At 46.8% G+C, this 14,878-nt stretch overlaps 1 protein-coding gene across 1 annotated transcript in view; it reads right to left on the bottom strand.

Annotated features, from left to right (window-relative positions):
* The window catches only part of POLM (DNA polymerase mu), a 45,636-nt gene extending 32,160 nt beyond the window's left edge, over positions 1-13,476 (bottom strand). Inside the window, exons 1-6 of the mRNA XM_029604287.1 lie at positions 13,258-13,476; positions 12,228-12,408; positions 10,783-10,893; positions 8,560-8,730; positions 2,047-2,118; positions 575-695 (exon numbers count right to left, since the gene is read on the bottom strand). Coding sequence (XP_029460147.1) covers positions 575-695; positions 2,047-2,118; positions 8,560-8,730; positions 10,783-10,893; positions 12,228-12,408; positions 13,258-13,445 — 844 coding nt within the window. The 5' untranslated portion in view covers positions 13,446-13,476. The remainder of the gene's footprint in view (positions 1-574; positions 696-2,046; positions 2,119-8,559; positions 8,731-10,782; positions 10,894-12,227; positions 12,409-13,257) is intronic.
* Positions 13,477-14,878: the final 1,402 nt, after the last annotated feature.

Here is a 14,878-nt window from a genome sequence, read left to right as displayed (position 1 = left end):
CAGGTTTTGCACCACCTCCATCTGCTGGAGACAGAGAAATATTGAGGAGATGCAGGTGGCACACCGGGTTAAGAGGCGGTGCCTGCGAAACTTTCTCTGGCTCCATCTGCTGGAAGGGAGGCAAAACCCAGGAGCCTGGACAGGGAACTTAGGATGCCGCTCACTGTGCTCAGAGAAAGGAGCACCAAGTGGCCTTCCCAGTGCAGAGACAGAACCTATTGCAGATCTCTTTAAGGGACTTGCTCAAGGTCAAACAACGGGAATTGGGAGAGGAATCAAACTGCAGTCTCCTGGCTCTTAGCTCTGTGCATTGCTGGACCATGGTACTGACAGAAGATGCACAGCAAAGTAGCTGCATGCAGTATTAATTTATAGCAAGTGCATTGCTACCTAAACAAGATCACAGTGACTGGTTCAGAGGCAGAGATCTCCATTCCAGTTCCAGTTTCAGCAAATATGGCGGAGAGCTTGTCTTACACACAGACACACACATTACACGCTTCTGAGGTATGTAACATGCATATAACATGTATGGCTTTCTCTAGGGGCAGAATTGACCCTCCAATGCTTTTACCTGCTTCCTGTTCCTGGGTCAGCTTCTTCTGGTGTTTTCGGAGGTCACCGAGGCTTCGCAACCCTTCCTGATACCAATTATCTGCCGTCTTCACCCCGACCCCAAAGATGTTGGTGAACAGCTGTGGAAGGGGATGGGGGGAGAAAAGAGGTAAACGTTCAAGTCAGGCGCTGCCAACAGGTACAGAACATGCTAGCAAGCCTCCCTGTCACAGAGCCAGTCAGTGGCCTTTCAATCTTTTGTGGCAAGGAGACAGGGCCCTTCTCCTGATCTTTAAAGTGAGAAATGAGCAGTAAACCCACACACACACCCCCAGGCCTGCCTTGACCTGCATGTGGGGGGAAACGTACAACCATGACTTTGCAGCCTTTCAGTTCAGGTCCAAGGGCAGGATCTGAGCTATGAGCTGAGGACTGGTATTCTGGCTGAGACTGACCTCAGCACCCTACCCTCCCTCCCATCCTCTCGGGGCATACAATTTTAGGACCACGGCCAAAGCTGGAGAATTAAACCCCCTGCTTTTAAAACAAAGCAACAGAACAAAAGTCACTGTTGCAGAGGTGAAAACCGTGACATCGTGGCAGAAGCATGGGGGTTTGGCACGGTCCTGCTCGTGTTCCTTCAGGCTTCCAGTTCAACTGGAACTGGACTTCTGGAGCAAGGCACCTGGATCCCGGGCTCTGAGACTTCCCCCATGGCACAGCCACATGGAGTCAGAGTTTCACACTGCGGCTACGCCCGGCTGCTGTGAACGTAGGTGCTCCTGGGGGGGTGTTTGGGTTGGTTAAGAAAAAAAAAGATTGCGCATGGAAACTTGAATTTTCAATTCTATGCATATAGTTTCTCCCCTCCGAGACACCAACCACAGAAATATCTGGGACAAAGTCCACAGGTACTTTTGTACCCACATACTTTTAGACAATTTTCAACAAGTAATTATCTGCATACTTTGCCGCTATGTGACTTAGTAAAATTTCTCCTCCTCCCACCACCCATAAGCCTTCATTCAATTTATTCAACCCCCTCTCCCACCATGTTTATATTCCCTCTTAACTTACTTAGCCATCACTGTCACAACCTTTGGCCAGAGGCCACAAACGGCAACTCCCCCCAGAATGTAACATGGAACCCCAAGTCTGCCCACCAGGTATCACCATTGAGTGATGGGTCAGACTCGCCCTCCTCAGAGGTGCGAATGCTGTCTCCGCAGCATCTCCCGCCAGCCGGGTGAGCAGAATCCTGGTCTGGAGACTAAGACCAGGTCCTCTGCACAGCAGTGTGCAGCAATGCCCCCAAAACAGCAAACTGGCCTGGAAGTCTGAGATATGGAGATCCAGAAAAGGTGCACCATCTGGAGGTGTTTCCACCACCTTGGAGCTAGCACCGATCTGAGATTTGTCATATATGCCTTGGGGAACAGGGGATGGGGAGGGTAGAGGAGAAAGAATACTGCAAGAAACTATAAACAGTACCTTCATGGTCTGATACCGCTCCTTCTGCATTACCCTTTCTACTTCTGTAGAGGTGCCATCTTCCAGGATCTCCTGTCAGAGTGGGGATATAGAAAAGGCAACAAAACATTTCAAAACCTATTCATACAGCGTCCAGGCAACCCAGCCACGCTAAGAGCACCTGCTTGCTCAGTCACTGAAAAGTGCATGAATAGCGCCACCTTGTGGCAAAAGCCTCATATAGGTGAGTGACCATTATTCACATTATCACCAGCTGTGCAACAAACAATGCATATCCCTCCCCTAGGCACAAGAAATCAAAGAGACAAATAAATAAATGGGTTGATTAAGGTAACACTAACAGGCCAATGCAAGAAGCATTGAAATTCAGCCCACAGTTTTATAACCCACAAGCTACTTTTTGTTAAATTCCTAATGCAATAAGCTAATGTATAACTTCATCGGGAGTTAAAATGTGCAGATACTCTGTAAAAAGTGAGAGTGTGAGAGAGAGACAGAGACAGACTGCCTCTGGATAGGCCTTCATAGTATTCAACTATTTATATCACTGTAGGAGGGCCAGCTAATAGCTCGAAGTGAGGCGTTAGTGGTGGTTTAGGATTTAGGGGCCAGTTTTACATCCAGCATGAGACATAAGAACAGCACAGTACACCTTGGTGAAGATTTGACGTCATTTGGAGTGAGGAAAGTCTCACAAAGGTGAGATTTCTACTATGCTCTCGCCCTAGCTTGATAGTACCCTGTTATAGAGTCCATCAAGCTAGGGCGAGAGAACATTGTAGAAATCTCATCTTTGTGAGACTTTCCTCACTCCAAATGACATCAAATCTTCACCAAGGTGTACAGTGGTGTTCTTATGTCTCACTCTGGATGTAAAACTTGCCCCTAAACCATAATCCACCACCAACACCTCACCTCGAGCTATTAGGTGGCCCTCCTATAGAGATATAAATAGTTGAGTACTATGAAGGCCTTATAAATAGTCTGTCTCTCTCTTTCTCCCCCCCCCCCCCTCCAATAGCTACCTGTCTGGGCACTTCGTGAGCCGCGAAATTGAAGTATTATGGGGTGCGAAAAGTTTATCACACCCTGCAACACTACCTATGCAAAGTATTGTTAGCGCACGATGCACTAATTCTAAATTATCATAAACACGCCCCTTTTTCTTCCCACGGATGCTATCCATGCATTATTATAGCATTTTGATGAATCTAGGGGTAAGTTTGTACATGAGGCAACAGACGAGAAAGTGACTTGCCCAAGGTCGCAAGAAGTGGCAGTGGGATTTGAGCCCTGATTTCTCTGGTTAGTAGACCGCTGCTATAACCACTAGGCTACTCCTCTAGTAGGAAGATGGGAAGGGGCGTCGATTTTAATCTGAAGTCATTGGTGGAAATCTTTACTCCATCTTTGACAAGAGTAAAAATTTACAGTGCTACAAAATGTCAGCCAAGCCTGCACACCTCTCTGCATCGAGGGAGGAGGGAATAATGTTTAATGCCTTCATTTGCATGGGGAAGGCTCTAAGCTGGATGCACATTTGTGCACGTAAAACTCCTTCCTGCATTGGCAATAAGTTTTATGTGCGCAAAGTGTACAGTGACGTGCAGGTAAAACCATGCGCTCTGCTTAGCTCACCTTATTGCATTGGCCTATTAGTGAGCCGTGGTTAGAGGACAAGAGCACCACATTAACAGCCAGTACTCCACGATTGCTTCATTTACGTAACTAATTACACAGCATCACAAATTTCAAGTAACAAAATCAAGTCTCCATGTAAGCAACAAACAATTTTTGTTGGAAACAGGACTTTAATTTGCTTTTTGTCTCAGGGCTCAATTTCCTGCAAGTCTCTTTCTGAAAAGGGCCAGACTGGGTTACTTTCTCTTACAGCATCAAGCCTGTGAAGTTAATAACATCATTTCATGGTTTCCTCTTCTACAGGGCATATGGATCATTTTTTTTCTTTTTTTGTAGTTCTGTTTGTGGGATCTGTGTCCAGGATGAATCTAGTTGAGGTTATTAATAGCTCTGGATCAGCCCCGCTGTGTGGCCTCTCATCCTCCAAGTGCTGATCCTGATATACTGTTGCACTTTGGCTGCAGAGTATAAAGTGCTTTGGGATGTATGGACAAAAACCAAGAAAAAGTAGCACATGGCCCCCTGGTACATCCCACTTGCTAGCACGCTACCATTCACTCTCTCCCAAGTCCATGAACACTTCCTCCATAATACACCCAGGCCCCTGCCAACCCAAGAACCCGGAGCAGTTTCTGGGATGTAGACCAGGGGCCTCCTATATGGAGGCGCTCACTGATCCACTGGGCCGGCCCATCCTCTATTTCAGTGGTCCCCAACCTTTTTTGCACCAGGGACCGGCTTCAAGCAAGACCACTTTTCCATGGCCCGGCAGGGCGGGGTGGGGGTGGGGTAGGGGCGGGGCTTTGGTCATATGGGGCGGGGTTATGGAGGGGGTTGGATTTTAGTGCACACTTATCATTTAATTATGACATTTATAATGTGAATGTGACTCAACTCACCATAGGTTCTCACATGCATGGCACACTGACCCATGATCATCACGGGGCTAGATATAAAAGCCACGGGAACCCCCCCTGACCCACAATAATGGATGTAAAGCAGAATTATGACATTCCCCATACAACTCACCCTACAAAAAAGATATTCTGGTTCTGGTGACATCTCAGTAACAGCAACTCAAACTCCTTCTACTTCCAGGCTCAATAGCCCTACTTATGAAAAGACAGCAGTTTACCACCAATGCATGTCCTCTTGAGAAAACACAACAAAGAAGACAGATACAAACGCTTACATGCTAGTAAAATATCTCATCTCGGTAACAGACACAGAACCGACCTAACATACTCCCAGGTTCTGTAGTAATGCACATAAACTAATCCGCACACAGTTACACCTGTATTATGGAATACACTCAAACAGGAGCAACCCTATCTATGAAAAGGCAACACTACAAATATTAAATCAGGTCCTAAAAACCAATACACCTCTTATTAGGAAAACAGAACTAGCAAGCAGCTATAGATCCCCACACAGAAATAATTGTAAAACTATACTAATAAGCAGAATAAATGTTTCAAAACAGCTATGAACAGAATAACATCCAACAATTAAAAACTCATAAAAACTATTAAACATTCTCCAAACACCAATAAAATATTTCAAAAAAGCAGACATCATACAATTAAAATGGCAGTCAAGAAAAATAAACTTAAAAAGCCACCTTTACTTACCCCCTCCAGCAGCTCTCCTACTCCCCCTTCCCTGCAGGCCGTGGCACTCACCAGAAGCAGCAGTAGAAGCTAAGCTCTATACTTATGGTCCTCTTCCTTAGTGCCCATGTCTCTCACACACACACCATACCAGTCATGCTCCCATGACCAGTTTCTGTCTCTCACACACCAATCATCTCCCAAAGAGTCTTTGGTACACACACACCAGTCACCTTCCTGAACAGTTTCTCTCATGCCATACACACACACACACACAGGCTTCCCACTCCCGTGTTCTACTTACATTTATGAGCTTCTCACTCTCATCACTTTCTCTGTCTCTCTCTCTCTCTCACACACACACACCCCCCCACACACACACTCACTCACTCACCAGTCTCTCACTCCCATGCTTGTTCTCTCCACATGCACAGGCTTCTCATTCCCATAATCACTTTCTTTCTCTCTCTCACACACACACACACTCACCAGTCTCTCACTCCCATGTTCTCTTTCAGATATACAGGCTTCTCCCTCCCATGCTGAGTCACACACACACCCAAGTTTCTCACTTCCATGCTCACTCTCTTCACATGCACAGGCTTCTCATTCCCTGAATCACATTCTCTCACATTCACACACACCAGTCTTTTTCTCTCACACACACCGTCACCTTACCAAGCAGTCTCTCTCTCTCATGCATGCACACTCACCCAGGTTTCTCACTCCCATGCTTTTTTTCACCCCCACAACACCAGGCTTCTTACGCCCAGGCTTTCCCACATACCCAGACTTCTCACTTCCATGCTTTTTCTCTCTCACACACACAAACACACACATCAGTCACCTCCCTGACTAATGTCTCACACTCTCACATACACATCAGTCATCTCCCTGAGCAATCACTTTCATTGTCTCTCACATACACACACACATCAGCTCTCTGACCAGTCAATCACACACAGGCTGGCTGGCTGCTTTTCTCTCTTTCTCTCACTCACTTCCTCTTCTCCCCCCCCCCCCCCCCCCGAGCACAAAATGGGAGCTGCAGCAGCCCCCGCAGGCCAAGAAAGAAGAATCCCATCGGCCGCGGGAGGCTCATGCTGCTGTCTCCTTTCTCGATTACCGGCTGCTTCTATTGCTCGGGGACCGACGCTGCAGCCGCCGCTACTTTGTCACGCGGCACGGCTCTTTCTCCTTCCTGCGCACCGCTCCGTGTATCACTTCCTGTTCCGGGTCACGGGAGGGGGGGGCCGCGCGGGAAGAAGAAAAGGCCAGCCACGGGTGCCACAGCTTCCTCTAACACCGCTGCCGTTCTCACTGGGCTTGAACGTGCTGACAGCCCGGCGGCAACAGCAGCGGGAGAGACCGGGAGCGCGCGACACACCTGCCGGTGCTTGGCGGCGGCGCCGCGGACCGGCAAAAAACTCCCACGGCCCGGTCCCGGTGGTTGGGGACCCCTGCTCTATTTGATACATTTTGGAAGTTTGCACAATTACAGTGCTGATCTGACTGGCTCACTGGAGGCCCAGAGCTTCTCCTTCCACATGCCTCAGGGTCTTCCATAAAAACAAGCTCGAAAGCCAGACATGATTCATGCTCTGCAGCATCTTGATACAGAGCTGGTGGGGACAAAAAATGATCCTGACTTTTTCATCTTAAGCTATTGCTTGATCCACTCCGGTCTGGTTTTCACCCTCTACATTCCACAGAAACAGCCCTTGCCAAAGTCTCCAATGGCTAAAACCAAAGGCCTTTACTCAGTCCTTATCCTCCTTGAATTATCTTCTGCTTTTGACGCTGTTGATCACCACCTACTCCTTGATACTCTGTCCTCGCTTGGATTTCAGGACTCTGTCCTGTCTTGGTTCTCTTCTTGTCTCTACCAACAAACCTTTAGTGTTTCCTCTGGCGATTCCTCCTCTACTGCTATCCCACTATCAATTGGTATGCTTCAGGGCTCTTACCTGGGCCCTCTTCTCTTCTCACTATATACTAATTCTGTTGGTGCTCTGTTTTCCTCTCATGGCTTTCAATACCATTTTTATGCTGATGACTCCCAGACCTACCTATATACACCAGAAATTGCACCAGAAATCCAATCCCGAATCTTGGCCTACTTGTCTGACATTGTTGCCAGGATATTCAACCACACCTTAAACTCAGCATGGCCAACACAGAACTCCTCATCTCCCCCTGCCCGGAACCCACTTCCTTTTTCCATGTCTGTGGATAAAACTGTAATCCTCTCAGTCCCCTCGACCCAGGGCCTTGGAGTCATCTCCTTCTCTACAAATGTGGAAAACTCTGCTAAGTGTGCCTTTTCTTTCTCTATATCACCACCAAAACCCATCCTTTCCCTTCTGCATGTATTACCAGAACCCTTATCCACTCTCTCATCACCTCCTGCTTAGACTACTGCAATTTGCTCCTCACAAGTCTCCCAGTGAGCCTTCTCTCTACATCCAAAATTCAGCTGCATAACTCATCTTTCACCAGAGTCGCTACACTCACCTAACCTCTCTTAAGTCACTAAATTGGCTCCCTATCTGTTCCCACACACAGTTCAAACTCCTCTTACCTACAAGAGCCTTCACTCTGTAGCTCCTTATTACCTCTCCTCTCTTATCCCTCTACACCCATTTCTGTGCACATCTCTCATTAGGCAAGTCACTCCCATCTATGTCCTCTCCCCTCTACCACCCATTCCCAACTCTGGCTGCTCTGTGTGCTTGGGACAGCCTTCCTGAGCTGGTGCGTTTTGCTCCCTTCTCTTGCTTTATTTAAATCTCATCTAAAAACCCACCATTTTGAGGCTGCTTTTAAAATTTTAACCTGATTGTTCCACTTACAGCTTCATTAAATGTAACCATTGTCGCTTTTTCCCCCTTGGTTTGTCTTGATTAGATTGTAAGCTGTACTGAGTAGGGGGACTCTCTCATATGTTTTTTTCACAGCGCTGCATACATCGATTTGTGCCATAGAAGGTGTTAAGTAGCAGTAGAGGTAGTACCCTTAGTGGAGTGTGTGTGAAGCAAGGATGGGAGGGAAAAGCCCAAGATCAGGTAGCGCCTACAGTATTGGAGGGAACATGGGCAGATGGGATGGGGCCGGAGGTCAGGGTCAGATTCCTTTATCCCTTACCCAGTCAAGAACAGGCATGATGATGGCAGTGAGAGATAAGGGGAGGTTATAAAAGCTTGTCTCCTGGGACAATTGGATACCCTCTCCTCCACTCGAGGCATTTTAGGGTGAGAATTACCTGGATAACTCTTTTGGAGTGCTTCCCAAAGCCTGGCAGCCTGCTTAGCTCCTCTATGGTGGTGAGTGGGCTGGGCAGGGACTTCAGCACCGATGCAGCCTTTGTGAATGCCAGACTCCGCCCCTCACTGCCACTGAATGCCGCCTCCTCGGCCAGGGTCTCTAGCGCATCCTGAGCAAGAGGCAGAGAAAAGATTTCAGCTGGTGGTTGTGACAGCACATGTACCGGCTGAGCTATTTCTGCTTATCTGCCCAATACATTGAGAGACAGACAAGAAATAAGTTAATTCCTCTAAGTTGGAAAGTTTGAGAAATCCATGATGGGGGTGATTCTCCTCCCATCTATTCTCTGAGGCAAGCAATCTGGAGGCCTAGAAATATATCTTAAGAGTGGGCAGTGCCATACCCTCTTGCTCTTTAGCATGCCAGAGTTTAATTCTTGAGGACTTCATGACGCCCAATAAAGCTGGAAATACAACAATATAATGCTGGAAAACCTTGCACGGGGAGGACAGGCAACAGACTGAAACAAATAGAATGAAATATTTTCCCATGCATTAAGTAAATCAATTCAACCCACTCAACACTGTGGGAATCCATCTTTTGGGGAGTTTTACAGTGGTTTAGACCAAAATAAGATCTCCTCAGCAGGAAGATGGTGGGAGCCAACTGAGACTGCAACTCATTACTTCAGTGACTCATGTGACCCTCTTCATCCCTTCCCCCCTCCCATGTTTAACTCCTTATCATCTAGCCCAGCCACAAGAACGACAATCCTCCGACTGAAAGGCCCATATTGTGATTCCCTGTGGAATCTGTGGGTGCCACAGTTTCACGATGGCTGGGGGACCCTCCCCAGCCTTCGCCATTTCATAGAGCAGGAGTCTCCCCTCATGGTAGAACTTGGGATCATGGTGTGAAGAACCCCAGAGCAAGTGATGCAAGTCAAGCCCTTGCCCTCTGACAACCAGCGCTGCTGATTTGTTAATTCTGAAGTGAATGCTCCCATATTACACAGGAAGCAGTGAAACCAACGGGGGGGGGGGGGGCAGAAAGCAAAGGCTGGAAGCTGAGACTTCTGTGGGGGAAAGCTTTACTGTGGCGCTTCCAGAATACACACCGGGTCTCCCCTTACTACCTAACCTGCATTGCTGCCTCAAGTCTTTAGGTGGACCTCGCTAGCACAGAGAAAAAATGTCAAACTTGGATGCTAAGGTCATATTGAGTCATACTGTTCACAAATATTTTTTACATAATGCAGAATGTATGCCACACTGTACAGAGTAAATACAGATGTACCACTAAGGATACATATATGTGGTTTTGGAGGAAAAAAAACTGAAGGTCTACCTTTTTAGTGATGTTGTTTCTAAATACGAATCGCCTTAGTCCTATTTTATTGTTAACTGTTAGCTTTTTTGTTTTGATTTTTTTTGTGATTGTGTTTCCGTTCATGTAATGTTTGTTAGTCATTAATTGATGTTTTATGGATTTAATCTGCCTTGTACAAGGCTATTGAGCAAAGTGGAATAAAAGTGTTTGGAAATTCCGTCCCCCCAGACAGTTTATATCTGAACAGCAGGGGAACAGGTACAAGTGAAATAAGGATGGGGGTGGTGGGGGGAAGATGGAGCAGCAGCAGAGATAGTGAGGCAGAAGATCATGGGAAGAAAAGGGATTTCTGGGAGAAAAGGACTGAAACGAAGGGAGGGACAGAGACGAGAGACCGGTGGTTTGGGTGAAGGATGGAGGTAGAACAAGATGGCAGAACTGTAAAAAGGATCATGAAAGAGAAGCCTGAATAGACCAGAGAGAGAGAGAGAGAAGCTGGTGAAGGGCTTGGAGTAGGGAGGTGGACAGATTTCAGGAACGAGAAGGAGAGGAGTCTTGGACTGCACAGGGGAAAGGTGGTGGAAACAGGAAGGAAGGTTGGAGGGTTAGGGAAGATGACTATGGAGTGAGATAGGCTGTACACCCTTACTAAAATATGAGCAATACTGGGAAATACTTTTGGTTACAATCCTTCCGACATAAGCAGGCACAGAGTGCGAGGGGCTTCCAGCACTAACCTTCCACGCCAGGAAACCTCCGACCAGAGAGACTCATTTCTAGACGGATCCTCAGACCGTGGGGCTATTCTGGTGAGTAGATAAAGTTCGGACCACACACATCTATCACATTATTGTACACAGGAGAGCAGATGCCGTGTAGGTTACCATCTTACCGTGAAGATGCGATTCTTATTGGTCAGAGGGGTCCTGCGCTGGCAGGCGTATGATGCAACCAAAGGCACCACAGCCACATCAAGGTCTGGATGCAACTGCACCTGTGGACGCTGAGCAAAGTGACAGCTTTATTTATTTGTTAATTTTATATACCGCCTGTAAAATTGCGTTAACCAAGCGGAGATGCAATAAAACATAAAGGAAGTAAAAACCTGTGCTGTTAAAGGGAGGAAAAAAAACGACAATAAAGCATAATACCGTTCTAATTAAAATAAAATGCAATCATTCCTTAAAAAAATAACAAAACTAATACAAATAAAATAAGTTACATTATTATAAGGCGATGATAAATGGCTTTCTTAAACTTTACAAAATTAACTTCAACACAAAAATCAAATGGTAACATGTTCAATAGAAATGGAGCCCGATAGTTAAAAGAAGAGTCTCTAGTGGAGTCAAGATGAATCACAGATGGGAAAGGCAGAGCTAGCAAGCTTTTCTGGGAATAATGAAGAGAACATACAGTTAGATAAGGATATAGCAATTTAGCAAGATATAATGGAGAAACTGTATGTAGTGCACGAAACGTGGGACACAAAATGTTCTATTTGATACGATAAATGATTGCAAGCCAATGCAAGTCTGACAAAATAGGTCCTTTACCTCAAGGAACAAGGAGTCAATGATCACTTATCACTCCCAGCACCACTCCCTCCCCAAAATCATTGATATCATGCAGCTTCCAGCAACTGCCCATCTCACAGCTGATGCTCACACCCCTTCCCAGTACCTCCCACTCAGCTGGCACACATGCCGCTCCCACCCCCAACCCCACAGTGAATACTCACCATTCCTAGCGCCAGCCCTGCAATCTGGCTTCGTGCCACCCTCCCTCAGCTCTCCAATCTCAGCTTGTAAATCTCACACTGTTCCCAGCACCCTCCCCCCCACCCCCACACACACACACTACTCTCAAAACCTCCTCCAGTGCAGCCTGACACTGCTCCCAGTGTCACCAGTGCCCACCCCTAAACCAATGATATCGCACCACCACCCAAGCCTCCCTCTGCAGTTGGTATGCTCACACCTTTCTCACCGTATACCCCCATTCAACAGCCAGTACTTTCACACCACTCCCAATTCAGCATGTGCTCTCACACCCTTCTGAGCACCACCTCTCCAACTAAAGCCAGCAAATTCAGACCACTCCCAGCATCTCCCCTCCCTCCACCCCAGCTTATCCAACTTTCCCTCTCCTTAACCAGCCAGTGCTCTTATACTGATCCCAGCGCCTCCCCTTGCAACTTCCACAGCCAGCCAGGGTGCTCACACCAGTCCCAATACCCTACCCTGCAACCAGCAGTCCTGCAAAATTCAACAGCGCCTCCCACTGAAAGAGAGAGACTACACAGGTCTCTTCCTGCCTCTGTGGGAATTGATTCACCTCCAAGAGATGTCTGGGCTCAATCCTCACAGGCACTCCAGCTGCCATGCACTCTGTAAACCAGCCGACATGGAGTAGGGTAGGAGATATCCCTTCTTCTCGCCTTCCCGGCTGTTTCTCCAGCCACTGCATGACCTCTGCTCCAGAATTCTGTTCTGCTATCACATGAGTCACTGCATCACTGGGAGAGAAAACCCAGCAGAATGAAAGGGAGGTCTCAAGACAGGCTGAGAGAGGTCAGGCCCTGTGCTATGCAGAGTGCCTGACACCACAGCCCATAATAAACTGATCGTATCAGTTAGTAACCTTATATTTACATCTCTGCTGCCTTATTCTCAATAAAAACGGGAGGCAAAGCACTGGCAGCAAAAACAGACCTGTGAGGTGTACAGACCCTTGGGAAAGAAGACACAGCAGAAGTCAATACAACTACAAGATCAGGAGGGGATTCTTTCCTCGAAGAACTTACAAACAATGACACCGTGAGCTCCTTATCCTTTATTTTTAAGCCGAAGGAAATTCAGATCGAGAGGAAGCAAGAGACTGAAACTGCTCTGAAGGGAGTGAACAGGTTGGGGTAGGTGGTGCTCTCTTGAGCTGTCATGAGTTTTTAATTCATGCTATTTATTTTATGTAATGTAAAATATCTGCTTTTCTTTTATATGAGCATTTTAGTTTTGATTTTGAGTCTGTTGTACGTCTTTTTTATTATGTTTTAATGTTAATGTATTTCTGTGAACCACCCTGAGCAATTTTTGCAGAGTGTGGCATATAAAACATTCAAATAAATAAATAAGGTTGAGCCTAATGCAGGAACTCCAGCCACTATGTCATTAGTCATTCCCCTTGCCTAGGAGGACTGCATTATGCTCTGCAGGTTTTTAGTAAGGTTTATGATTTTAATTTGCAGCATATTAGTTTAAGAGGTCAGAGATACGGTTAGATAATTTATGACATTTCTTGTCTGAAATTAATGCCTCAGGAAGGAGAGTTGATTTCCTGTGGGGAACTGGAATTCGCAGACTCTCACCTGTATATTTCTTCCACCCGGAAACCCTTCCTCCGGGCCAGGGCGGTGAGGAAACCCCTACGGCTGGAGCCCATCTTCCGCTCCACCAGGAAGAGTCCAATGTCGGGGAACTTCAGAGCCCCCACAGCATCTCCGGTGGGTCCAGCCGCTGGCAAGGGCCGGACCCGCTTCCGAGTGGCCAGGGCCATGGTGCCGGGACCCACAGCAGATGCCACCTACCCTGCGGCAACCATCACCTTCAGCAGGAAGACTGTCACCTGCAGCCCACGCTTCAAATCGTCTGAGCGAGGCCCTGTCAAAGTCCCCCTGGGAAGAGGAATGTTTAAAGGAACAATCAATACAGTAGCAGGTTCAGGAGTAATGGAAACATGATGGCAGAAACAGCTCATATGGCCCATCTAGTCTGCCCATTCAACCAATTAATGTACCCCCTTCTCATCACTCTCTCAGAGATCCTCCGTGTTTATCCCATGCTTTCTTGAATCCGGATACTGTTTTTATCTCCACCACCTCCACTGGGAGGCCGTTCCATTTATCCACTACCTTCTCTGTACAGGAAAGAGACATTTAAATATCTCAAATGTAAAGAAATTTTTTTTGCAGAAAGAGTAGCAGGTGCATGGAGGTAGGGCAGATAAAGACATTATCGAAATTCAAAAAAGCATGGGAAGAGCAGAGGAGAACTTCAGAGATCTTGGTGTGAGAGAAAAGCCAGAGATCAAATGGGGCGAGTAGCACTGCAATAAAAAAAAAAGACAATGGATGAATGTGGTGATTCTCACTTATCGTTATACTTAATTGTCCTGATAAAGGGTCTTCAACTCTCAAAAGCTACTCACAAACGTATCGAGTTAGTCCAATAAAAAGGTCTGACCTAAAACTTTTGTTAACCTTTATTTCTATATATTCAACCTTTATTTCTATATATTCATTTCACACGGGCCAAATCCAGCACACGTAGGCCCAAAAAACAGAATGCAGTGCGCATCCAGCAGTCTAAAAGCACAATGCTCCTAAAAATCCTCCACAGGACTTGGGCAGCAAGGATCTCCCCTCCGAGGACTGGCTGCCACATGCACTAGCCCTTAGTGCTGGATCAGAGGATCTTCCTTTGGTCTCAGTGCTCCTATTACTACCTGCCGTGGTCCAAAAGGGCCCGTGCCATGCCCAGACAGTACCTTATGCTCTCAGCAGCCTGGTGGACCTTGTGCCCATGCCAGTGTCTTGTACTCTCTATCTTTCCAGCAGCTCATCCTCCTCACATTCTCAGTCTCATGCATACGTTAGCAGTACACACATCAAACACATGCAGATGTACTCCCATGCCTACCATTCACGTTCACACACACAACCATGCCTGCAAGAAATTACACCACAATGTATGTACCCTAAAAATCCAACCTCATGTATAAACTGCCCTCCTTGTATTAGCCACAGATTTCTGATGCCAAAATTCAGTCTTTAGATAAACCACCCATTTCAATAAACCTCAATCTGCTTAACCCTCGTTGCAACTGAGCGAGAGCTGCAGAGTCTTAGAATGAATCACCATCATAGTCTAAAACTTGGATTTCTTTAATCTTGGGATTAGAGGGGAAAAAAATCAATCCCAAAATCCCTG

This window comes from Rhinatrema bivittatum, chromosome 5 (assembly GCF_901001135.1).
Source record: "Rhinatrema bivittatum chromosome 5, aRhiBiv1.1, whole genome shotgun sequence".
In the NCBI taxonomy this organism is placed as follows: Eukaryota; Metazoa; Chordata; class Amphibia; order Gymnophiona; family Rhinatrematidae; genus Rhinatrema; species Rhinatrema bivittatum.
Note: the sequence above shows the minus strand (reverse complement) of the source record. Positions and strands in the feature narration are given on the sequence as shown.